The following is a 26,718-nucleotide window of genomic DNA, read 5'->3' on the forward strand; positions in this document are numbered from 1 at the left end:
CCAGTCAGCTGCCCTACACATTTTGAAAAACCTGACATTTTTACAGTGTGCTGTGATAATGTTGCAACAACCAGCCATAGTTCCTGTCCTTTCCACAACCTCGTCCATACTCCATCTTATTAGTACGTGCCATATCTAGCACTAGATGTAGACACATTCAATACACTATTATCATTGTGATGTAATGTGCACATACTACTTTTTTACAGAATCTAGCAATTTTGATTTGATTTCAAGCATATATAGTAGCATTATGGCTGCATGTGGGTACATTATTTGTTTAAATGTGCAGATTTTAATGTCCCCCTCCTTTTTAAATTTGTTTAGCCTGTTTTGTGTTACTTTGATGGTTGAGCTGTGCAGAATGACCTATGTGCAGAATTAGTTTTTGTTAGTGCTGAAGGAGGAACGTTTCACTGTGCTAACCTTTTATTTTTTTTATTGGGGGGCATTTTTGGCCTTTATTATTTCAGACAGCTGATGACATTAAAGGGGGGGGGGGTGACATGCAGCAATGGGGCTGCAGTTTGGAGTCTAACTCGTGATGCTGCGTTGAGAAGTAAACCTCGATATATGAGCGCCCGCTCTACCCAATGAGCTATCTCTCACCTTTTATATCTGAGAATAAGATGCATACCTAACAGCATGATTTTGTGACATGTCAACTAGTTTGGAAGCCAAATGAGTGATAACTTTTCAGTGAGCGACATAGTGTCCAAAGTAAGAAATGGACAAATGAAAAAAGTAGATTTTGATTAATTTTAAGAATTTTTAACAAGGTAATTAAACTTATTAAAATTAAACCCGTCAAAAACGGGTTTTGTCTAAAAACATTTCTGGGGGGGATTATGTAATTTACAGGAACAGTGGACATGAATAAAAAGAAAATCTCTGGAGTGGAAAGAATTTTCTTTCCGTTTCACTGATCTCAAATCATCACCCAGGGAATTAGCCACTTTTCCAGCTTGTTGCTTTGTTTTACAGAAAAATGTGTAATATAAACATCATATCATCAAACGGGTGATTTACAGCCAGTAGATGAAAGCGGGGTTGCTGTCTTTCATACAGTACAGCCATTCAGACTGTCTGTTCTCTCTGCTGCTTTGAGTAATTATCCTGACCTTAACCCCATCCTGCACAACCACAACCCTAAGTATAGTGTAAGTGTGGTTCTAAGATGGATAATTACAATACTTGTCCCTTTGTAATTATACGCACAACGACAAACGCTGTGATCCCGAGAACACCTTTTTATGGACTTGAACCCAGCACCCTTTCCTCCTCTGCCACAAGGAGCCCATGAAAATGAAGGATTTCATCTGAAAATGCTTTTGTCAAGAAAGTTCAAAGGTTGCACCAAATAATTCTGTCAGCAAAACAAAGCTGTATAAATTGCAGCCCCTTGCTGACTGAAAGCATCACTTGGTCCATATTTTTTTAACTATTATTTTGAAGTTGGCTACAAGCAGCGCAAGTAAAGCTACACCTTTGGGTGTCCCAGCTCCACTCAGTCTATTTCTGTATCTGAAGGAAAGGTGATGGGTTGGGGTGGGGGCAGGTTTGGGGCAAAGCAAACAGCAAGGGTCTCAACACTCAAAGTAAACATTACCCTATGTTTGAACTACACACCTTCGGCCTTACAGTTCTCCCACACACTCGTGCTCTACCCTATGAGTTTTATTCCTGCTAACACCCCCTCGAGCCAGCCCAGCTAAATACACTTCTTATCCCATGGCCTTCTCATAAATCAGGGAGGAAAAGCACCTCTGACAGGGTGTCACCTCCACGGCCAGCAGCCCTTAGCTGGCTGCTCTGACCTACATGTACTTGGAATAAATGGACTAATAGGTTTTCAGAGTAACTTTCCTAATAACCATCTCTGAGGACGTTACGATAATTTATCCAGCAACTTTAATATAATTATAATAAATCCCATTTACAGTATATGCCAACCTACACCTGCAACCCTCCTACCGCCCAAAAGTCTGCTTTGCTGAGTCAAGAGCATGTGACTATGCATTTAGGGATTCGGGAGTTTGACACGCAAGTTTAAAGTTTTATTAAGCATACAATAGAATAGCATGAAGTGAATTTCAGGGGAGAAAGAAAGAGAACATGCTTCATTGTTGTACGACTTGTTTTCATCCAACAGAATAATTGAACTCAGTGAATGTCAGTGGCTGTTAAAATTCTCAAGTGCATGAACCAGAGGAGCGCTGCAATAGCAATATTCAAAATGACACATACACCGGAGGAAACTGTTTAAACATTTGAGCATTGCCCAACTTCTCTTTCTTTTTTGGTTTTCTTGTTTTGACTTTGTTTATTCATCCTTGTCTCGAAGCGCCGGCTTCATCCTCCCCTGCCTTAACTTGTTCCCAACAACTGTGATTCCTCAACACAAAAGAATTAAAGAAACTCTCAATGAAAAACACAATCTTTTCATCATGGGCATGAGTCAATTACCAGAGCAGCATTACTGAGCATGCTGCATGTTTTCCTCTGGACTGAACATAAGGATATATTGATTCTGACATGTTTATTTCCACGGCAAAGACATGTTGGCTTTCCATCTAGATCATCCCATTTAGGTTTGTCGTTCATGTGTCTGTTGGAACTTTCCAGTGACTTTAATGGGAGGAATTTTCTAAACAATGCTTTGACAGACAGACTGTTGTAGTTTGTGGGCCGGGATCTCTTCATTTGTTTTCATTTTACTTTGTGAATCTCACACCAAAGGCAATGGGAATGTGGGTCTCATTGCCTTTGTGTCCCGGTTGATTTGCAGAGCTTGGTAAATGGGTTTCTCACTCTAGGCAAACAGAACTTATTTTTCACATGTTCGTGAAGTAACATGTTCACTGTTGGCGAAGTGTTAGCTTGTGCTGTAACTGTGCTATGCTACAGAAATTGAAAGTTAATATTTGCACAAAGATGTAGTGCAGATTTGCCAGCCTTTTATAGATTGGAGGGGGTTTTTGAGAATGGAGCAGCTTTTGCACAGTTGGTTAAATAACTTGTTTGGTTTTACCAAACAAAGAGGCTGTTTTGTTTGTTTTAAACCCTAAATGTATATCAAGCTGCTCTCTGTCATAATTTAAAACCCAACTGAAATTATTATCTATCATAAGATGGTAGTTGCATAACATTAGAGATACTTACAGCCCAATATCTGGTGCCACTTTTTGGCCCTCAACAATTGCCTGAAGTAATAAAAACATCAAACTGTTCTGGATGCAAAATTGACTTGATAAAAGATCCCAGTGTTTTGGCGGAAACAAATATATAATTGACAGTTTTTCCGCATTTTTATGCCTATTTGTGTTTTAATTCATCATTAACCTTTAAGCTGATGTACACTGTCAATCTTTGAATCGTACTTGCGTACTTGCGTTTGAGGTGTGTGTGTGTGTGTGTGTGTGTGTGTGTGTGTGTGTACCCTCAAGGTTAGTGAGAGGCGGCAACCTTGTAGAATGCAAAGATAAACTGATGCTCCAGAAGGGAACATTAATAACAAGATGAAAAGCGGGATTCTTTGAGTTTCTGTCATAATGGATATTAATTACAACAGAGACTTGGCACCAAGAAAGCTGACAATAAGACAGATTCTTTGTTGTGATTAATGCCTCTTCTATTAAACAACATTTCCTCACATTGCCTCTCTTGTTCTTATCCTTGAATCCAGTCTGTAAGAGAAAGGACCCGGGCTGCTCCTCCGGTGAATCCATATTGTTCTCAAATAATAAAAATCAATGTTGGGCTCAGGGAGCTCTTGCATCACTAAATGGCTTTGTGGAAACTTGGCAAGAGAGAAGCCACTGTCCCAGGTGCTATATTTCTTACACATTCTATTGCACAGAACTTTAAACACTATACAAACACATAAAACCTAACATATCTTCATTAGAATGATAGAAATGTACAAAACACCTCAGCTGGTGTTGCTTTATTTGGACAACTCATTCCTTATGCTCAAACATTTAATAATCTTTAGCAGAGCTAGCGTGGCTATCGGGCTGTCTACCACTTTGGTCCTGACTGAAATATGTAACTATTGGACGGATTAAGACATGATGGTCCCCAGAGGTTGAATCCTACCAATTTGACAATGGAATCCCTTGACTTTTCCTCTAGAGACACCAGTGAGTTGACATTTTTGGTTTTTAGTGAAATGTTCAAACTATTGGATAGATGAAATCCCGATACAGGTACATTAACAGAATGGTAAATAACCCACTTAGGTTGAATTGTCAGCACTTTGGTAGTTATATCCACGACGTTCCACTTCCGGGATTGGTCTTGTTCTGCTCAACATTATGTCCAGATGTCACTCTTTTGGTTGTGCGTTTTCAGATGTCCTGTTACCTTCTGCTTTCTTTGTGTTTTCATTTTAGACTCTGGTAGATTTATGTGGACTGGTTAACTGCTCCTCAGCTCTTTGCAGGGTAAATCCAGACAGCTAGCTAGACTATCTGTCCAATCTAAGTTTTCTGTTACACGACTAAAACAACCTTTGAACGTACACATGTTCCACCAAAACAAGTTCCCTCCCGAGGCTATTTAGCAGCGGCACCGTGGCTCTGCTCAGAGCTTGGCTCCGCCCAAGACGTGATTGCGATTTAAGCCCGAGCACATTTTTCTCCCATTCCAGAATGCTGTGTGGACTAGCCAGACCTTCCTCCCCAGTGGTGTGGAGGAAGGTCTGGCTAGTCCACACAGCATTCTGGGATGGGATGCAAGACTAGCACTTTTTTAATCCCATTTCATCAGAAATATTATTATACAGTAGTTGATATTTATTAATTACTTTTTCAAATGACCATTCTTATCTACAGTAGACATATGAATTGAATCACCCAGCATACTGTTGACTTAGGCTCTGTACCAGGGCTGAATTTTTGTTGTTTACCTTATTACAAATTTCAGAATGATTTTGAAGGAGGTTTTTTGACTTCTGGAATTTAACTTGGAAGTTACAGTTTAAATTCAGATGTCAATTATCATTGTGAGCATGTTTGGATTCTGAGTTTAGCTTTAAGCTCAATTACAGCTTCACATAGTGTGTAGGGGCAGAAACAATGCCGAAGCAAGTACGCGGACGCTAATGGCAATGCCTGGCCCAGCTGGCACAAACATGGCATGGTCAAGGAGGTGATGTAGAGCTCAAAAAGACAGACTTAGACTTAGGCTCAGTCTTCTTTTTATTAATCCTTTTGCGATGACTCCCACGAGGAAATTGAAAATTCCACCAGCAGTTTTTTGCAAGAAAAAAATACAATGCATACAATACAAAAGACAGTATAAAGACAACAAAATAACAGTAATAATAATAATAATGATAACAATAAGAACATTTGTCAAATAAAGAAAAAAAAGACCAGTGAGAGCTCACAGCATGGATGGATGGATGGATGGATAGATAGATAGATAGATAGATACACACATATATCACACATTCTGTACTTAAGAACGTACATTAAAATCACTCACAGAAATGCATTGACCATGATAAGGTAAGATACTATAGTAGACTGTGTGCAATGGTAATAGTATAAAAGTGAACAGTGCTGGGATTGAATCAGTAGATCATGATTAAATATTAACTATGACTTTTACATATAATTACCTATAAACTGACGGATTGAGTAAGAATAAGAACAATATGAAACAGGAAATAAGTTCTAAGATGTAAGATGTAGATGTTATGCCCACAGTCCAGATTATGTAGAAGTGATAATATAGCCAATAAGAAAGCTGTGCAGCGGACAAGTGATATGATGGTAGGGGCTGAGAAAGACAGGCTCATGCTGAAAAGTCAATCTCTCCCCTCCCCCCTTGTGTTGTATTGAAGGCTGGTTGGCCCTGGGAACAAAGGACCGCCTCAACCTGTCTGTTGAGCCTGACAATGACAGAAGTCTGCCACTGAACATGCTCCTCTGTTGAATGAACGTGCTGTGTAGTGGGTGGCGGTCATTGTCCAAGATCGCCAGCATCCTTCTCATTGTCCGTTTCTCTGCAGTTGCTGTGAGCGACTCCAGCTCATTGCCAACAATAGAGCCAGCTTTCTTTACCAGCTTGTTTGGTAGCCTAGCATTTCGCTTCTTAATGCTGCCTCCCCAGCACACCACAGAACAGAACGCTGGCAATGACTGGCTGGTAAAACCCCCAGAGGAGCTTACTGCAGACATTGAATGATCGCAGCCTCCTCAGGAAGTAGGAGCCGACTCTGCCGTTTGCGAACAGCGCATCCGTGTTGGCTGACCAGTCCAGTTTATTGTCCATGTGTACCCCCAGGTACTTATAGGTGCTAACCACCTCCACATTGACCCCTTCAATGGAGACTGGTGTCCTGTGTAGTTTAGATCTCTGAAATCCGACCGGGTAGCTTTGTTTACCTTCTCTCGCAAAACCAGTATTAACAAGCTGCTATTGTGATGTCTCCACTATGTTGGCATCAGGGTGTTCAAAATCTTTGTAATGGATATATTAGGTTCTAAATTGTGACAAAGATCTTGTGAAAAGTTTTGTGCGTTTTACACTATCACTTTCCTCCTTTCCACAGAGACTGCGTGCCCTCTAGGAATGGGGAGATATAGGCAATATGCTAAGCTCAGGGGTTTAGGTTGCAGGTCATTTCCCAGTGGGATCAGCTGGCTCCTGCAGAGGGCTTGTGATAAGAGTGGATATTGGAAGCTATGTAAACCTTGTTAAGCTGCCCTTCCCCTGCGCGCAGGGGGTAATCCTAAACACCTGGGCTAGTTAACTGGGATTTGGTGGGATTAGGGGCTCCATGAGGCAAACCTGATCATGCTTCTGGTTAAATCCATTTTCATTCTTATCTCATCACATTCTTTCTTTTATAACTCAAACTCAATCCAGCACAGCAACAGTTAACTTTTATACCTAGCTAATTGCCCAAGTATGTTATTCAGGGCTATGAAAACTTGTCAAGCATAACTGTGATTCATTACTCTGGGCGTGAAAAAGTTCATACTGTACATTACATTTTAAAAGCTCAAATGGGTTTGTTTTTTTATTCAGTTGAAGGTTGCTTGTTTTGTCATTTTATTAATTTGGGTTTTAGCCACATTAGCAGCATGGCTTTTTGGGATGGCCATGTTGGTTTGTTGTTCAGGTCCAGACTGAAATATCTCAAAAACTATTGGCTGGATTTTTGGGAATTTCATACAGATTCATGGTCCTCAGACGATGGCAGTCCCCTTACCTTTTCTTTCCCATCACCATGAGGATGAGATTTTTACTTTTCATTCCACCACGGTAATAAGATGGTAATAGTGGGTTAACAGTGTGATAATAAAGAGGTAATATATAGGTAATGACTTGTAATTAGCAAAGTAATAACTGGGTACTATGTCACAGTAATAAAATGTAATACTGGGGTAATAAGGTGATAAGACGGTAACAGATGTAATCCATGCGATTACTAAGGTAATAACTAGGAATGGTTTTGATGAGAACCATATGCATATCTGGGTAGTGGTAATATAGTTATATTAATATTGCAATAACATGATAATAATGGGGTAATAGATGTTGATGTTTTCACAGTATTATAGGCTGCTATCAGCGTAATTCCTTCCAAATTAGATAACACTTCTTGGAATTTAAATTTGACAAACCACATTTCATGGTAATTTTAGAATAACAGAGGTAAAGAAATTACCTAGAAACTACCAGAAGCATTTCTCTACACCTCAATATTACCATGTAAATAAATAGAAACAGACAGTTTTGCATTATGCACCACTGATTCCTGGTTATCACACAGAAAATACCAGATGTCTTTCCAGGTAAGGAGTCACAAGATTAAACATATACCTTTTAAGGTATTACCTTGAAACAAAAGGGAAATACTTGAAACATAAAGGGTGGATACATTTCAGCAATATAATATGGTTATTACTAATTTTAAATTAAAAATGTTATCTAATTTGGACGGTATTACGCAGATTGTAACCTATAATACTGTGAAAATATCAATGTACATTACCCCATTATTATTATGTTATTACAATATTTATTTAACTATATTACCACTACCCAGATAATCATATGGTTATCATAAACCCACTCCTAGTTATTGCATTGGTAATTGCATGTTATACATCTGTTACCTTCTTATCACCTTATTACCCCAGTATTACATTTTATTACTGTGATGTAGTAACTAGTTATTACTTTGGTAATTACAAGTTATTGTCTATATATTACCTCTTTATTATCACACTGTTACCCCACTATTACCATCTTATTACCGTGGTGGAATGTAAAGTGCTACCCAGTAGGGCAATCTTTCAATTCATCTAACACGTTTTGACCATATAAATGCAAAATGAATGCCATTGCTAAAAGCCACTGTACAAGACTTTGTTGTTTTTGTATTTTAACTGGGGACATTGCCCCAAGACTCTCTGTTTGTTTTCTTATGGCTGTTTTTGCAGAGACAAATGTCCAGTTGATCACTAAAAAACTGCTCCAGCATAATCAATAAGTGGGTGTGTTCATGATTTTGAAAGAAAAATGTTCTTGAAAATTGCACCAATGAACCAACTTTTATCCTCACAGTCATGAGAATATGATTTGTAGTAACTTTTAATGTGTTTTCATATTTGATCTTTCACTCTGAGTGGTCCGATGTAGCACAATCAATGACATGGAGTTTAACATTTGGAAAGTCCGTATTTTGTGGTGTACCTACAGTATGTCACCACCAACAACAGCATTTCTGCTTCATCAACTAATCAACCCATCCCTTTCCTCCTTTCTAGATGTGGACGAGTGTGCAGAGGCGCTTGACAACTGCAGCATCGACGCCATCTGCCAGAATACCCTGAAGTCATACAAATGTATCTGCAAGTCAGGCTATAAAGGGGATGGCAAACATTGTGAAGGTAAAAGTTTTAACAGATTAATACGCTCATTTTCAGCTGTAGCTGTAGGCAGAAACTTCTGCCCCCCTCTGTGGGTGCACAGCAAGGAGTTTTTACAGTACATTAAAGTAAAAGGAACATTTCTCATGTTGATTTGCCTTATCTTTCTTAAGGTAAGCCCCTGGGCCAGTGACAGGCTTGATAAAACCTTTTGTCTCACTCAACATAAGTCATTAGCTTTAAGACTCCCCTGAAGAAGGAGGAAAGGCGAGGGAGAGAGTGGAAGGGGAAAGCCAGGTGCAGAGTGCTCCTTTGTGACAAGATGAAATGAAGCAGTAAATTCCCTACACATGTTGGAGGAGAGAATTAAGATAGTGGCTGAAACGGCAGTCAGAGGCCCTGCCAAGCAGTCAAGGATATTTCCACAGCCAGGGGCAGGCCTCGTAGACTGTCAGACACAAGTCTGTTTTTCTAGACTTTTTCAATGTGCCTCAGGATCATTATATTCCACAACTTTTATTAGTATTATTACAAAACCATATTTCAAAATGCCATTTCTTTCCTTACTACTATTATTCTTTCATGTACTAGACCGAGTGTTTTTCATGGCCTCTTGCCTATAGGTCATAAAAGTTTACTTTATTGAATCTATTGTAAAGTATGTGCAAGGTTGGGTTTCCATTGAACTGTAGGTTAGCGGATGACTCCTCAAGGCCGATATACTTTCATTCAAAATTCAAAAGCAACATTCATAAAAATAAGAAAAAATTCAAAGCGTTTCTGTACCCGGTGGGAAGATTTAAGAAGCGTGCTTTGTGACCGCCTGTTGCTGCACCTAACTAAAAAATAAAATGAAAGCATTCTCATGTTTTCATGCTGGTTGGCTTAATCCTCATTACCACTTCCAGCCAGCTTGTCTAGTAGTCTATGGTTCACGTTTGAGTTTTTAGGTTTTAGTGATCTGAGGGCTTGGTTCAACGTAACCTGTAGCAACATCTGAGATTTTCTGAGTCCATATGAGTGGACTTTTTAATCTCCCAGGTTCACTCCTGATTTTCCAACACTTTTAAGGGATACATTAACAATCTTTCAAGTTGGTCTTATAATAGTCAGGTGTCTATTTGAAATTTGATGCAGGTTTTTGCTTATTGTAAAAAGATCACTTCCTTTCATGCTTTCAGTGAAACTGGGGACAGAATCCTAAATCTTGGGTTTGTGCAATAAATCTATTCCAAAGTTTAAAGCTACTAGAAGGCTTCAGCAGTCTGATTTAGTCACACTTTGTGGGTATCTTCCAAAGTGTTAGGACAAAATTCCCTCTTGAGGTTCCGTGGATGGTGTTTTAGAGGGATATTAACTTAAATAAGGAATTCTGTTTGAGGTCTCTGTAGTTTTTCTGAGGCATGAACTCAAAAATGACCACCTGAAGCACAAACAGGAGTTTTGAAAAGAATCAGTTTCACACTCAATAATTTTAATGACTTAATAAATTAGATGTATTAGTTGAATATAACATCACAATATTTCCTATCTTGTTATGCATGCCAATCTAAAATCTGCTATATCTTATTTAACTGTATACAAATCTTGTCAGTAAACCCAACTAAAACTGGTATTCTTCTTATTATATCCATGACATTTCAGCCTCAGAATTAAATCCATGATTTTTCCCGTTTATATCAAACACAAACCGACATCTTGTAGATGTAAAAGGGAGAAAAGCTTGGAGTTGACTTAGGCGGATGTGACAAGCTATTGAGAAAAATCCCTTTTGTGTAAACATGTGGTGGGTATTTCAGGTTTAGAAAGAAGTAGAAAAGTGATGGTTGATTGTGTGCTGTGATCGCGGAATGGCAGAGATGTGTGGGAAGTGGAGAAGCAGGGAGCAGGACAGTCTGTGGAGCAGGAGAGTGTTTCTTTGTCTCAGTCCATCTGCTGTCAAGTCCAATTAAGCCCAAAGTGAGACAGCCTCAAGGAGAGGAGCTGAACGACCGGGATCATCGGCCCTAAATGGGCCAGTAAGTGCTGAGTGGAAGTGCGCTGTATTCTCAATCCACCTTGTCTGGCTGTCCTCAGTACGGGCCCCTCAACCATCATCATAACCACAACAGACAACTCCTCTCGGGCTGTCATGCCAATCTGCAGTCTCTCTTTATCTTCCGGCCTCTGCTTTCTTTCTAATGTGTCCCTGTTCTTCACTTTTAGCTACTCGGACTGATGAACTTTAGAGTTGGATTGATTTATCGGACTCTTGGTCAAAAATCAGCTTTTATTAAGTATTGGCTATCAGTCAGCCTGTAATGTCAGTAATATCAGTACTAATGTAATGGAAATAACGTTCTGACACACTGTACATTCACATGAAATGACATTTTTCAACTGTATTTCCTTTTTGTTTGTGTTCTCTATACGTACAATGGACATTTTTGTACTTACAAACAGCAGCAAATTGTCACAACTGACATCATTCTCTGGGTCTCAGGAGAAAACTGTTAGTTCCCATACTGCCCAAATTGCTGTTTCAGAGTGTTTTTACAATCTGCCAACAATAACATTCCAAAGAGAAAAAGCAATGTCTTGGCTGGACCATTCTGTAAAATATGAAATATGGCATAACATTTTGGCTATCCCTGGCCTATTAGGCTTTAAAAACAAAACAATTTTAGTGAAGCTCTGGCATGTACCCAAGTTACATCAGTAACAGGTGAACCAGCTAATTAGCACAGCTGTTGCCTTGTCCCTGTTTACCTCATAAGTAAGACCTCTTTTGAAAGTAGAGATGGAACAAAACAGATCATTTTATTTCTCTGTAGTGTACCAAACGGCCTAACTGCTCTCACAGATTTCAAAAGGAATATTTTTTTGACATCTTGGGAAACATGCTTATTTGCTTTCTTGCTGAGATTTAAAAAGCATATCAAGTCTCTTTGAGATATAACATGTTAATTAGCAAGCTTTAGAGGTTGTGGTAAATGGAATTTGTTATCTTTGGACTGAGCCTAGCTGTTTCCAATCATTATTCTAAGCTAAGCGAAGTGACTAAAACTTCAAAGTCAATGGAATAGATGAGAGGTATTGATCTGATCCTCTCATCTAACTCCCTGCTGGAAAGGGAATATTCCCAAAATGAAAAACTGTTCCTTTTAAGGTTGTTCCTACATCCATCTCCTAACTGAATCTTGATTACTTCTAGTTTTGAAGGACCTGCTGTCACATCCTTTGGTATCTTCTCTTTGCAGATGTTGACGAGTGTGCAACTGAATACAACGGTGGCTGCGTCCATGAGTGCATCAACATCCCAGGAAATTACAGGTGCACATGCTATGATGGCTTCCGCTTGGCACATGATGGACACAATTGTCTAGGTGAGTGTGTGGTGTGTGATGTGGGGGAGTGGGTGTGCAATTACCTCACAATGTATGTGTGTGTTTGTGTGAGTGCTAAACTGACTTTATTTCCCTACAGTAAATCTTCTGCAGATGACTTAATTATGCAGGAACATTTTATAGAAGGGGCTTTTGTCAGGAGATCCCATACATTATACTGCATGTGTCATGTTACAAACTCAGCCTGACATTACCCATGTGGCTGCATAAATTCTTCTCTCTGCATCTCTAATGTCACATCATGAATGCTAATATATGTTTCAGGGCTGAATTGAGCTCTTATTAGACTGCTCCATCAGATATGAGCCATTTCCTCTTTTTACATTGCAGGTTGTCTCCAAATGTGTTTTCACAAAAGTGAAAAAAGAGACCTTTCATTAATAAGTCTGACGAAAAAGGGGTGAATTTACAAAGATCTCAACCCTGAGCTGAGAGCTCTGAGTGATCCGGCAGCCAACCGTACTTTCCCATGGTTTAATATTTCAACAGTGTGCCATTCATATTAACCTCACAGAGAACATATTACACTTTAGAAGGTTATGAAATGAAGGGGAAGAAAACACTGATCTTCCTGATGTTGGGAGCTGCTAAATATAGACATCATCCCCTTCAATCTGTCCTTCTGGTTTGCTCCTTCTCCCCCATTCACCCAACCTACATTCCTTTGTTTTGTTTTGATACCTCCAAGTCTCAGACCCTGGTGCTCCTCAGAAATCATCTCCCTCTTGGTAACAAACTCAGCGTGATGCATTTCACGTGTTATTTAAAGCTGACTAACCCTTTGTAGCGGCTGTGAGCTTGTTTTACAGAATAAAGTAAAGGGTGTCTTGCTACAGAGGATTTCACATTCAGGTGAAGTGATGACAGAAAACCTTATCAGTACTTAACAGTGATTCAATGCCAAGACGCTTTTACATGTGGGCACACGAGGCAACACACTCGTATCAATTTACTTGATGAAGTGCATGCAATGCTGGGATTAAGGTGGAATGGAAAACACTAGCATCTTTAGATCGATAATAAACCTGCCCTGACTTGTCAATGCTCTCTCGTCTCAAATTCTCACTTTCTCTCAATCTTACTGTATTCTTCCCTCAGTCGCTGCCTCTTCCTCGCTCATGCACTTGTATCCACAGTGTAAAGCAGGGCTATTTTCCAAGCCATTTAGCAACGGCGTTCAGTTGTGCTTGGATCATTTGCTGTGCTGTGGATCAGCTCCTGCCTTGCGTGCAGGTGTGTAATTGCAATAAATGGTTGTGTGGTTGCTGCTGTTGCATCAAACGGAGTTGCATCCATCGATCCCTTTGATAAAATTTGTCATAGTGAAATGCACACGATCAAACACGGAGAGAGCTTTTCACTTTTTTTTCTTCTTGTGCCATGTCTTATTTTTCCCAGCAAATGACCTGTTTGTAAGACTTCTTGGTTTTGATCTGACTCAGAAATTCTCTCTTTTTCCTTAAAGGATATTGATCAAATTATTTTTAGAATAAAAATAACATTTACTCATGTAACCATAGCATACAGTTTATAAATGTCCACAGAATGGTGTAGCTGTCAAGGACAAATCCAACTCTTGCCTTGAGACCTGGAAGGACACTAAAGACTTCTTTTCTCGAGAATTTAACTCATTCTAATGCCTCTGCTCTGCTCTGCTAAGGAAATAATCCTCAGCACAAACACAAGAGAGGAGAGGAAGAGGAATAGCCAAGGTTTCATGTTAAGGCCCCAGCTTCCTCTTCCAGGTTTAAGCTCCTTTTTGGCCCCTGAGAAAAGATTAGTCCTCTTGGCCCTGGAGTAGAGAGCCTAAGCAGCTGGTTCCCAGACGAGGTCAGACCCTCAGAGCCCTTAGAGGCCAGATGTGCCCGAGGCTGCACAGGAGGAGACATTCACCTGATTATCAAAAGTTCACACTGAGTTTAGAGTCTTCTCTTTGTATTTACTCTATGTTATTTTTGTCTGCTTTTCATGGTTACAGTACTGTTTAAACTCTCAGTTTTGTGTGTGTGTGTGTGTCTGAGCGTAGGGACAAGCAAGTTAGGCCATTGCATGCTCATCCCTGTCGATGTCTTCATTGATTACTAGCTGCCGCACGTGCCACATGGCTCCTTTTGTAATTGAATTCGTTGGCAGCACACTGACGTTGGGCGGTGGCAGAAGGCGGTGGAGCGTGAAGCAGAACGCTGCCTTGTGCGCCCTGCCGGGACGCTCTGGTTTCTGAGGTGTCCTCTGACTGCCCTAAACCACACAAAGATGTCAGGGAGTCAGCAAGGTGGAAGCAATGCAATATCACAGCACACTGCTCCTGTCTGTGCGGAGTGAGATGTCACTCACTGTATAATTTACCACACAGGGAGCTATTGTACCCTCTCAGAACACACACTGAAGAGAAGAAGCGAAGCATATAAGAACTTGATTATGTCTTTTATAACTGTTATGATTATTATCTCGCAGAGGTAAGGGAGGGAAGGTATTTAATCACCAAACCTCTTTCATGGCAAGGCTGTAAAGGATTTTCAGTCTTAGGAAAAACAGAGGAATCAATGTCAATTTAATCCAAAACAGACATCCTCTTTAGAATGAAAACCAGGTGCAAGGAGGCTATTAGTTCCCCACTGTAGCACCACCGTCCCCACATTAACGACCTGTGTGTTTTGGTTGAGGTCCTACAAAAACCCAAATACCCTCTTATCATTGCTAGTTAAACTCTCTTAAATTGTTTAATAATGTAAGCATCTGAACAAATACTCCCTTTCTTTACAACCACAAATCACAACATTTTACCTCCATCTGGAAATAAAAGACAGAAGATATTTCTTATGCTCCTGTGAAGTGGATAGGCAGATAAAGAGTTTTCTAGATCGGTCATGTTTTATTTTTTCCTACAAATGACTTGTATGCAAGAGGGCAACACATCTTGGTTGAATAAAATGGAAATGCCACAATCACATGCAGTGACTCGCTGGTAGGAACAAAAGCTGACTTGAACACACACACACACACACACACACACACACACACACACACACACACACACACACACACACACACACACACACACACACATCTTACCAGGCTATGTTCCTTTGATTTCTATTGACCAACATTTGGTTTGTATTGATTCAGCAGCGCTCAATGCCCTTTGCAATCTATAGGGAAATGAATGCCCTTTTACTTTTACCTTCCCCAAAGACTCAACATGATCTATAACACAAAAGCAATGTCATTCCAGCTTTGAAATGGGGGTCTGAAGACCATCTTTGGAGTAGCAACCAAGAAAATGTCACCTCAGTCAACACTGTTTGGGGTTTTTCTAATGGCTGTACTTGCATCGTGACATCGTTTTTGTTGTTGTTTTTTAAGAACGTCCCTCAGAATCTCTTTGATCAAAAAGCTTCATCTGTGATGTACCACAAAGTCGCTTGAGTCATCACCTGGCTGAGCCTGTATCCCTGCTCTTGTAATCCTTTGGGATCATGTTGCAAGGTTGGCTAATTAAACAGGAGGTTTTAGAATGATGTATTATTGACCAGGTCCTGATGGGAAAAACTAGTCATCAAAGAGCGTCATGCTGATTTGCTCCACAGCCTTTGCCAAGAAAATGCATTCCTTTTAACTGCATTGGCCACTCTTCCAAGGCAGTGATGATAACATCCACACCCTTCACTTGTGCAAAATGATTTGATTGTAGCCTGAAAGACCACTAAGTTTAACTCCTGAATTTAGGAAAATTATGATCTGGTTCCTTCATACATAAAGGAGTCAATGAGAGTACAGAAGCTTAGCACTAACCCTCCTCACTGCTGCAGATGCAAATACCCTGCTGTCTCACCAGTTAGAAGTCCTTTTGCTTTTGTTGTGACATGCAAGGATCGAGTTCGGACACGAGAGTCTCTCCACAATTCAGAGGAAAGGAGCAGGAGTGATAAAGGACAGATTTGAGATTGGTGCATTAGCTGGCTCCTAAAGGGTATATCAACACATGTACGTACACTCTCTCTCTCTCTCTCTCTCTCTCTGTATTGTTCATTCCCATCCACCATGAAATGAACAATTCCAGCTGAGCCCACTGGCAGGGCTTTGGGGGAAACTCAAGCCTGAGATTGGGCTTAGGGATGTAGCAGACTGGGAGCAGTCAGACGTCAGCGCAAGGCCTCTTGTCTTTTAGGCATAGGGCTGTCCATCCAAACACTTATCCTGGGGTTTTGTTTTTAAAATACTTCCAGACTTGTTTTGGAGGAACAGAGATACGCCATTCACCATATTAGCTCATAATTATTAATTTAGGAAAGAACTCAGCAAGAGACGGTAAGCAGGTGCTTATTTACCGAAATGGTTACCCGGAGACAGGCCCCAAAGTCGAAAAGTTTGAGTTTAATATAAGCTGCATTAGTTTTGTTTATGTAATAGCATAAAAATCATCTCTACCTGCTGATCTAAGAATAAACCGCTACAGGAAACAGAAATGATTGTATTCATGTTTGCTTAGCAGATGTGAGTCAGTTAGCTGTATTAGACACAGGAAGACAGGAAGTGCGGGAACTAATAAATTGTTCAAAGCTAAATACTGTAAGTGTCTCAATGCATCAACTTCCAGTTTGAAATAGTCACCAACGCTTCTTTGATTGAAGAGAGCGTGTGTTCTGCAGATGAAAAATCTGGACTTCCTGCAACACATCAATTTATACAACCTCAGCTGACGCGTGTCAGACGGAGGCTGGGTGTTTGTTAACACAAAGCCAGTTTCAGCGTCTGTGAACTCCGTTGTCTCTCAGGCCGGGTTCTAACCTTGCGCCTCGGTCACTGTTCATTCAAGTGGGTGAAGAAATGCGCCATGTCACTGAACTCCAGAAGCAGCAGAGAAAAAGAGGAAATCCTGTAAATCCTTTTTAAACTAAGAAAGGATCTTGTTTTAATTGGAGCTGGCTGTGTATGTGCCACTCCTTCCTCACTGACGCTCAGTCAAGCCAAGCTGTTTTGCTGCCTGTCGCCGCACATGGCTCCGATTTGCTGCCTTATTAAAGAATGTGCGCCTCTTCAACTCCTGTAAACCGAATGTCCAAAGAGGCCAGTGTCCATCCACTCACCTCCTTGTATCTGGTCTGTTTAGACCACAGAGACAGTTTTGTCTGATCCGGACAGAAGCCCAGTAGTAGGATGGATGCATGGACAGCTTTTATGACAGGCAGCGGTAGTTTTTTGCTCACCCCCGCAGGCAAAAAAAAAACCTTTGGGTCAGCAATAAATGCCCCGAAAGTTGCTGAATCTTACAAAAAGGTGAGCAAAAGAGTTGAGTGTTTCTCCAAAATAAGGGTTCAGGAGTTTCTGTAAGGCAACCGCCATGTTTACATGGCTCTAAAGCTCTGCGCAAGGCCAAATGTTATATATACAGCCAAGGCTATCTGAGAAACCAGCGGACATGGCCTCCGCAAACACAACCAATCTCTTAATCTCTCTCCGTTTGAACCTTCCTTTGCTTTAAGTCTCCTCGAGTAATGCAGGGATAGAGCAGACGAGTCTCATTTTTCAGACGTAAGGCACCCCTTTTAACTTGATTAAGACAGTTTTTTTCCCCCATTCTCTCAAGAGAATTAAACAAAAAATGTTTTTAAGTCCAAATGACATGAACACTTCTCCTGGCCATGCCAGAACCCCTTTCCTCTTGGAAATATTTGCTTTGGACGCCAGCCTTGCCCAGCACACAACACAGGCAATTATGGGAGCTATTTAAACAGGAGAGATCTACTGACAGGGGACGCCTCATTTGGAGGGATGAAGGAATCAGGAAATTAAACCTTCATTGATGCGCCGAGGGTATGGAAAGAGAATTCCCCCAGGCCCTCTAAGGCTGGTTGCATTTCTCATAGGCGTTTTGTGCATGCGTCGAGGACTGATGTATTTCAGTTGCCTTTACATATTTGAATTTTTGGGGTAAGTGTATGTTTGTGTGCTTGAACGAGAGATGGAAAGAGACTTTATATGTGTGAGGATGTTTTCCCGTATAAATTATGGAGTTTGGGTTTTTGATGCCTGCTAACAGTTTATCTGTAAAGGTGCAGCTGTAGGTGGTTGGCAGCTTCCACCAGCTCAAAGGTCTTCTCTTTGCTGCTGCCACTTTCATGATGGGACCAAGTGGTCAAAACCAAGGCAGCCACACAGTTGAATGAAAGCCTGCCCAGCTATTTCTGAACTGTCCTCCTTTTACTCAGATTTAAAGTCTAAATGTTAACTTTACTGAGCAGGGTTTTTTTTCTGAGTGCACTGCTTCACCTGGCTACAGTGTAATGCGTTTCCCAATGACCTCAACTGACATGACTCATGAGGAACGAGACAGTTTTGCTGATGGAAAGTAAGAGCAGGACAGCGAACTTGGCAAGCCGACGAGGGTCATGAGTGCTACCTGCCACTGTACCATTTATCAACACCAGAGTTTTCTGTCCGCCAGGTGCCACTTTGTGAGCACAGTCTTCTTTGTAGAAAAAGAAGAAAGAAGAAGACAGAGTGAATTTTAATTTCTTACTCTGCCGGGCTGAGAATTCCCCAGAAAGGAAACTTAATCTCGAGGCCTTCTCAGACTGGACAAATAGACAGTAAATTAGTTTCGCATGACGGTTTTATTAAAAAAAAGCCTTGTGTATACAGCAGATTATTGATGCATCGAGCAGAGGGATGGATAAGGTTCCAGTGTGGTCGGTAGTGAGGGACAGAGCCCAGGTCTCACGGGGAACAGTCACCTCCACAGCCTCAGTACAGTCACGCACAGGGGACGCCGGGGCAGCGAAGCTCCGAAGCATGCCAGACAAACAAGAGCAGCAAAAAGTCACATTGTGCAAAAACTTTTTTGTGAAAAATGAACAAGATATATTAAAAGATTCATAGATGTTCCACTGCTCATTTGTTTCTTTTGTCAAATCGCTCGATGAAAAAAACAGCTTTGTGCCATTTGGAGAGAACAGCTGAAAGGGTGGAAATGAAGTCAGCTCCTCTCATTTGTGGTCAGTTTCTTTTTTTTGCCTCGTGGCAGGACGAGGCCTCACTGACACCTTTTTAAATGCTCTGCCTTTGTATGCACTTGAGGTGGATTTCAGTGGTGGAATGTAACAAAGTACAAATACTTTGTTACTGAAAAGTACATTTTTCACGTACAGTATCTATACTCACCTTATGTAGAATCAATAGTGAATGCTTTTGACTTTTACTTTGTTACATTTGGCAGTAATTATCAACACTTTATACTCCACTACATTTTTACAATGTCCCGTTACATTTTTGCTGAAACATCTTCCTGCCGGCACGTATGGCACAAGCCGGCCCGAAGTGGGAGTGGGTGAGCAGGTCAGCAAGTGACGGTGATCGCCGTAGATCTCCCCAGGGTAGTGGAGCTGCCGAACCCGCTGGCGGTGCCCTGACTGCTGCTGCTAGGCGGAGATGAGAGTTCAGCTGCTCCGAGGCTTTACGGATGGTTTACAGCCTGGTTGTCATTTCCTGAATGTTCGTCTAGAAAAGCCACTCCGTAAAGAGAGGGTGGTTCATTACATGGAGGACAGACTAGAGTTTAGTTTTTGGTTTATTTTTCAGCCATAATATATAGATATTGTGAGAATAAATTGTAATTACTTTGAAAGTGAATTTAAAATTAGTTACTTTTTACATTTACTTAAGTAGGGTTGTCATTGTGGGACTTTTATTTTTAAGTAAATATGTCTCTGGTTATTTGTACTTTTACTTAAGTACTGGGATTCAGTACTTCCTCCACCACTGCTGGATTCACATGCTTGCTTGTTAACCCACTGCTCCTCCCCCCTTGTCTCATACTCTCTCCTCTTTCCATCTTTACTTTTCCTTTCCCTCCTCCTCACTGCCCCCCCCGCCTCCCCCTTCACCTCCTTCCTCTCTCTCCCTGCATTCCTCCCGTCATGGGGCTGACAGACACTCGTCATCAGCAGGTACTCTGGCCCAGGTGGATCAGGTTTCCCCCTTGCCAGGAGATTGTGCTGCATGTGCATTTTTATGGCTTAGTGCTGCACAGTTGGAGGTTTTCAGTGCAGCTCTGTGTGCTGCCATGTCAGATAACCATTAAGACAGACATGGCCTCCTCACACAGCTTAAGTAAAGCTCCCTCTGGCTTTTCATAATATCCAAACACTTTTTTTTTGTGTCTTGTGTTTTTACTTTTGTATGACATTTGCACTCAAAGCACATCCTTTGTGCTTGTTTTGCCTATTTAATTATTGAAGGTTGTCATTTCTAAAACATTTTCAAATGAGAAATACATTTTAAAATCTTTAATTTATATCATTGGACCTGAAATGTTTTCAGTCAAATAGTAGAAGAGCTTTTTTTTTCAAAAAGCAGGTTTTGGGAATTTTATTATCATATTTTGGGTGGACTAAGTTCATTTACCAAAATACTGTACTTGAGTACACATTTGAGGTACCTATTTCCATTTCAATATACCATGCATACACTTCTAAACCTTTACATTTTCAGCCAAAAAGATGTACTTTTTTGCTCCACTAAATTTTACATATATTGAACTTATAACTTAAACCATGATGCACTTTTATATATTAAGCAATCCAACATTATAAAAAGAAGTTAAAACCTGCTCCACCTTAACTAACTACAATGTGAAACTTCTGCTTACATGCTTACTGCTTAATTCACCGCTGATAATAAATCAATAATATGAGATATAATCGTGTGATACTCACTCAATGTGAGTACTTTTGATACAAAATACTGCCGTAAAATACAAAACATTTATGCTCTTTCAGAAGTACTGTCGGTTCAATCACGTTTGCTCTAACAACAGTATAGTTCTAAATGGATACTATATGTCTGTGTGTTCCTACTACCTCTGTTTGATTTACAGCTAATTGTCCAATAAACAGGTCACGTTTTGATTGCAGATAACCTTTACACAAACAGTAATCAGTGTAGTATTTGTTCTGTCTTGAAGTGATCTCATTAATTTTGTTTTGTGCGTCTGTCTCCTGGCAGATGTGGATGAGTGCTCAGAAGGCAACGGCGGATGCCAGCAGATTTGTGTCAACATGATGGGCAGCTATGAGTGCCGCTGCAGAGAAGGATTCCTCCTGAGTGACAACCAGCATACCTGTATCCAAAGGCCTAAAGGTTAATCACACACACACACACACACACACACACACACACACACACACACCTCAAAGCAAGTATGCAAGTATGATTCAAAGATTGACATTGATGATTTGTGGAAAACAGCAGGATATCTTGGTGCATTTGACTCAAGGTTGGATATTGCTTTATGTGGTGAAAGCTCAATATTTAATGCAACATTTGGATGATGATGACGATGATGCAGTTCAATCTTCATGCAAATGTTCAGGTCCATGCATTTTTGAGTAATGTGATGAGTTGTGCCCTAACAGGCCTAAATGAAAGGTGAGCAAAGGTAGGTGTCTCCAGTCTGAGGGGGGGAAAAAAGAAGACAAACAGGGATAAATCTCTTTTTGTTTTCCTCCCACTCTTTCAAATTGGACCAATCTAGTGCTTGGCAGCATTTGAAGCTATCGGTGGTATGAGAGTGGCCTTCGGGGAACTGCAAGCAAAGAAAACAATTAAAGGTGTAGCTTGGGGCAGACACACCTCTTGTTTATAGAGCATTCCTGTGGGATGGAGACGTGACAGAGAAGATACAGAGCCAACCTGCTATGAGGCTTACTCATCTGACGCAGGAGCACCGCCAACATGCATACTGTACATTTATAACGTCATCGTATTCAAAGCAACGTGAGCTGTCAGGCACATATCTCTAATATGCATATTGTTTTGTTGCCGACAGCGTAGAATTTTTCACTTCTATGAAACAACAGTGCAGTGGTTGTACTTTGTAACAACTCCGCTCTTGTTTGTTGAATCGCATATTTTATGTCAAAAAAATAGATGCTCTTCCAGATTTTTTTGCTGCTCTGGAGTCGCCGTATGCATTGCTAAATTGTTGGATGGTAAGGGCCGTGACACACCAACCCGATAGTCGGCCGTCGGAAAGTCTGGCGAGGTGGGTGACTCGAGTCTGTTCTGTGTGTTGCATGCTGTCATCTGTCAGGAGTGGTCCGAAGGGACCTTTGGCCTTGATTTTGGCATGACCTGACATGCTCGGTCCGAAAGCGGGCACTGCCGGCAGTCGGACTCAAACGACCAATCTGATTGGTGGAGCGCAAACCCTGGAACCAGGGGCAAGATGAGCGGGACTAGAGTCTCTCCAAATTGGACAAAAATCTTTTAAACTGAACTTTGTCAATCTGAAATGAAGACAGATTCAGCAAATGCATGGCCTTTTTCTTCCTTAAAATGTTTTGGTGTGTAAAATATAGTCAAATATGTGATCGTAAACAAGCTGAACAAGTCGCTGTGACAGTCGGGCTTTGAATTTCCAGAGAAACCAGACCCACATGACACGTTTGTCCAATCAACTGCTGGTTTTCATTTTTGGGCGACAATATAGATCAGCGCCGCCTGCTGTTATGGAAATGTATTACGTCTTGTTGCTTTGGTGTGTTCCGAGGCACTTTTTGACCAACTCGGGCACAACGGTCAGTCAAACTGTCTTTTCTGCCGAGGGTCGGCCGTCTGGTTGGTGTGTCAGGGGCTTAAGAACAAAACCTGCTGAGTTACAGTGTGCAAAGGAGAATAAAACCATTTATGGACATAATTGTAAAAAAAAAACTATGTCTAAGAGTCAGGCCTCTGGGTGGGTGTTTTTCATGGCAACTGTTGACTGACAGCTGAGAGCTGGCGTTGCTAGAAGACGCACTGTCAATTTCCAGGGTGAGCTACCGACTGGAGCCAAGGGGCAACCTCCCGTGCTGAGCAATGAAATATACAGTTGTTAACAGCCAGGTACAAAAAAAACGTTTTTTTGTCTCTAATTGTCAAGATGGCACCGGCGGGAGCCGCCCACTATGAGCTTCATTTTGGGCTCTTCAAAATGGGTGACATCACAGACAAGCTGTCCATATTTTTCCAGTCTGTGACCGGAGCGTGTCAACATTCAAACAGAAATTATGACACCAGACATTTTCCATTTTTTAACAAGCCCACATATCTGTTATCTGTATCTGCTATCTGTTAGCTAACTGTACGCAATTTAAGCTCTCTGTCCCTTTCTTATAGCCTTAAACAACCAAGCTAGGCTAACTAGGTGTCATTTGGAAAGAATAAGCTACTGGGGGGGGGGACTAGTAAGTGTTGGCTGTCTCTATTTGTGGTTATACCACATGACCAGACCGTCCAAATTCAACGCAACAGATGTTTCTTTAACATACATTTGTTGAATCAGTCCATCAATTTTATTTAAATAGTTCAATATTTCAAATCACCAAAAATTCACACCCCCTGGAAACACTCCACTGCAGAACAATAAATAAAACGCAATACTTTTCTTTTTGGCAATTACAATTTTTACCAAATTAGTCAAAACCCATAGGCTACCACTGATTTCTTGGCAAATATGAATTTAAATTTCAGTTGGACTGTAAAATGGGACACTTTTTTTTTTTTAGGTCATCGCGATTTTATTTTTCTTTCTGTGCTATCCTGGTTTGTGCTATTGCTTTGCGTGTTGTTTGTCACACTACATGTTGCACAGCATTTCCTGCCTCTGTTCTTTGTTTGGTAGATTTCTCCATAGATTAGAAAAGCAACATCAGAGAAAATTAACAGCTGTTATAGCTATCACAAAACACATTTATTGAAGAAGTAATTATCCAGCTGTCTACAGATTCCTCGGCTCCACCAGTTCGTGCCTAGACTGTGTTAAGGACCTTTTGGTTTGCAGCATTTGTCGTTCAGAAAGCCCTGACAGCATGTAGAGCAGACTCCTCATCTCTGCCCTTCTCTTTTCTATGATAACTGCTCTTGCTGGGAGTCAGTAGACTGTAATGTCCCTAAGTCCCCTGGATGGTGTACCGAGGATCTTGGTCAAGTCTGGTTTATGAGATCAGCCTTATTAGATCAGTAAACTGTCAATGTTTACATTTCATAAACGCAGTGTTATTTGAGAGGAGTGAAAAGCCGGATCATGTGTTTCAAAGCACTAGTACTATTTCTGTCAGAAGCAGCCTGTGAGCACCGGTCCAGTCTCACCAAGCTCCCCCTGTCTCACCTCTTTCTGTTAATCTTCCATTTTCATATTCAATTTTTCTTTATTGCTTCCAGATGAGACACATTTGGATCAAGAGATTAAAGCTGCCATAAATCTACTGACTTCCTTCACTCATCAGATAGCCGCTCTGTCATCGTTTCATTATTTATCAAAGACTAACAGACAGAACAACTACTCATCTGCTTATTATTACTGCTCTTATTACAACAGTGTGTGTCTGAGGGAAAATGGAAGTAGTGAGGAAGTGGCTCGCTAAGTTATTGGACAATAACCCTGCAGAATTGGTGCAAATCACTTTTCTTGCTTACTAAAAAAAATGCACAAATGGCTCATGGGTGAAAATCATTGAGAAAATTAAAACTGATCTAATCGCCCAGCCAAGTTGGATTAAATGAAACCCTCCATCCATTCTGCAAAAGCTCCTCTTAAAGAGCAAAGCCTGGGGTGCAGTTTGCTCATGAGCTTCATTGTTCTCATTAAAAAGACATCAGCTTTCCATTTCTAACATTAATGGGTCAGGTGTTCCCTGGGCAACTTCTGCGAGTCTTTCAGTGGACAGTGGAGCGCTGGTCACTGCAGTGCATGTCGCCAACAGTCTGTTTCCCCTCCTGGTAGGAAGCCCTTGTTAGCAGTGAGCCTTTGACAATTAGGCAGCGGGGGTCTGCCAGCCTCTCAGCTAATGACAAGGCTGCTGCTGCTGGCCTGTCTCTTATTAGACCTGCCCCTGCCCCCCCCCCAACCCCCCAAGCAGGAGTAACGCCAAATGAAGGCACCATCGTCTAGCTAGCCAAAATGTAACAGTTCATTTATTCTCCCCAAACATTCTCCCAGTCAAGATATAAAGCCTTTTGAAGGCCAGCCAAGGTGCTCAGTGGTTGATTGGAATGCCATTTAGGTCAAGAAAGGTTCCACTGCTTTACATTTGATTTATTGTCTCTTTTACACAGGAGAATAACAGGGACATACTATATGTGCGTGAGATGGGATCCAGCATTGGAATTCTGAAATTTCAGGCTCACTCAACTCATCCATAATGTTAGTCCTGTACATTTTTGAATATCCGGCAATCACTTTGTGCAGTAAGTGTGCAATGACGGGCTGTGTGTGTGTTTGTGTGTGTGTGTGTGTGTGTGTGTGTGTGTAAGTCACATACTGTATGGTAAGTTATGTTTTCAGTCATATTGTCTTCAGCTCAAAATACACATAAGTGAAATGAGAGTCACAACTTTGTGACAAGAAGTCCTCTGGATCAAATGTCCTGTCACTCTGCCAATCAATATGGCATAAGTGGGGCTGGCATTGTTTGGCGAGCTGTTGAATGGCAGCAAGGAGTCTTAAATTTACCACCAGCATGATGATGGTAATAGATTGTTTGAAGCTCATTGCAGAGAAAACTTTAATTACATGAGCCACCGGAGATATCCGTTGATCGGCCGCTACACGTATTTTAACACAATGTTCCATTTGATGTTCAAATAATGGTCACCATTTACTTATTTACCATATTAGCAAAAATAATAGAACAATTCCCTCTTTTGCCTTTTATCAGTCACCTGACTGTGGATACAAGCATTGCTCTTTTTCTCTACAGTAGGCCTCCTCTTTCCAGGAAATGTTTACTTTGTCAATGAAATCCTCTTCCTGTGTTTACAACTTTCATTAGCTTCCCAATCTCTCTCTCTCTCTCTCTCTCTCTCTCTCTCTCTGATGGACATGTATTTATTTATTTATTTGGCTGCTCTCACTGGCTTCGTTAGCCAGTGACAATGGGCCAACTGAGCCTGTTGCGAGGCTGAAAGCCATTATTCAAAGGATGTGGGCCACGGTTGGTCTCCACGTCACCTGCCAGCAGCACTACGCATGCCAGATGCAAAAGTCTCACAGTTTTACTTGCTGTGTTGATTCCCTGATTCCCCTGTAACGTAGATGGCACTCCGGCTCGCCCATTGTTTAGATAGGTAGAGTGCAGGGGACTATGACTTCCGTTTGTCACACAGGCATTGTTTTCGATGGATATCCGCTGCCGTATGGTTAGTAACAATAAACAAATAATAATAACAGCATTAGGTATCCAACTAAGGGATGGAAAGGCTTTTTTGATAGCTTTAACCGGGTTAGATAGCACAAACGGGGCACCTGCCGCACCGCGTGTGTGCTCGGCATCCATCTTTAGATTCCAATCATGTATATAATCACACATACTCACAGGCACACAACTCAGTCATTTTCAATTTAATCCAGCTGGAGGCACAATTGGACACTTTCTGTTATGACATTTAGATGCAGACAGTGG

General features: G+C 41.0%; 1 protein-coding gene and 1 long non-coding RNA gene across 3 annotated transcripts in view; one reads left to right on the forward strand and one right to left on the reverse strand.

Moving 5' to 3' along the window:
* scube3 (signal peptide, CUB domain, EGF-like 3) overlaps positions 1-26,718 on the forward strand; it is an 80,304-nt gene that overhangs the window by 14,213 nt on the left and 39,373 nt on the right. For both annotated transcript variants that reach the window (XM_034877870.1, XM_034877872.1), the window contains exons 2-4: positions 8,790-8,912; positions 12,131-12,256; positions 21,281-21,415. In XM_034877870.1, coding sequence (XP_034733761.1) covers positions 8,790-8,912; positions 12,131-12,256; positions 21,281-21,415 — 384 coding nt within the window. The remainder of the gene's footprint in view (positions 1-8,789; positions 8,913-12,130; positions 12,257-21,280; positions 21,416-26,718) is intronic.
* On the reverse strand, positions 8,094-26,060 carry LOC117948292. Its single transcript, XR_004657408.1, has 4 exons — positions 26,046-26,060; positions 25,912-25,917; positions 18,678-18,683; positions 8,094-8,295 (listed from the first exon to the last, which is right to left on the reverse strand). It is a non-coding gene; the product is annotated as an uncharacterized LOC117948292 (long non-coding RNA).

Source organism: Etheostoma cragini, chromosome 7 (assembly GCF_013103735.1).
Source record: "Etheostoma cragini isolate CJK2018 chromosome 7, CSU_Ecrag_1.0, whole genome shotgun sequence".
Taxonomy (NCBI): domain Eukaryota; kingdom Metazoa; phylum Chordata; class Actinopteri; order Perciformes; family Percidae; genus Etheostoma; species Etheostoma cragini.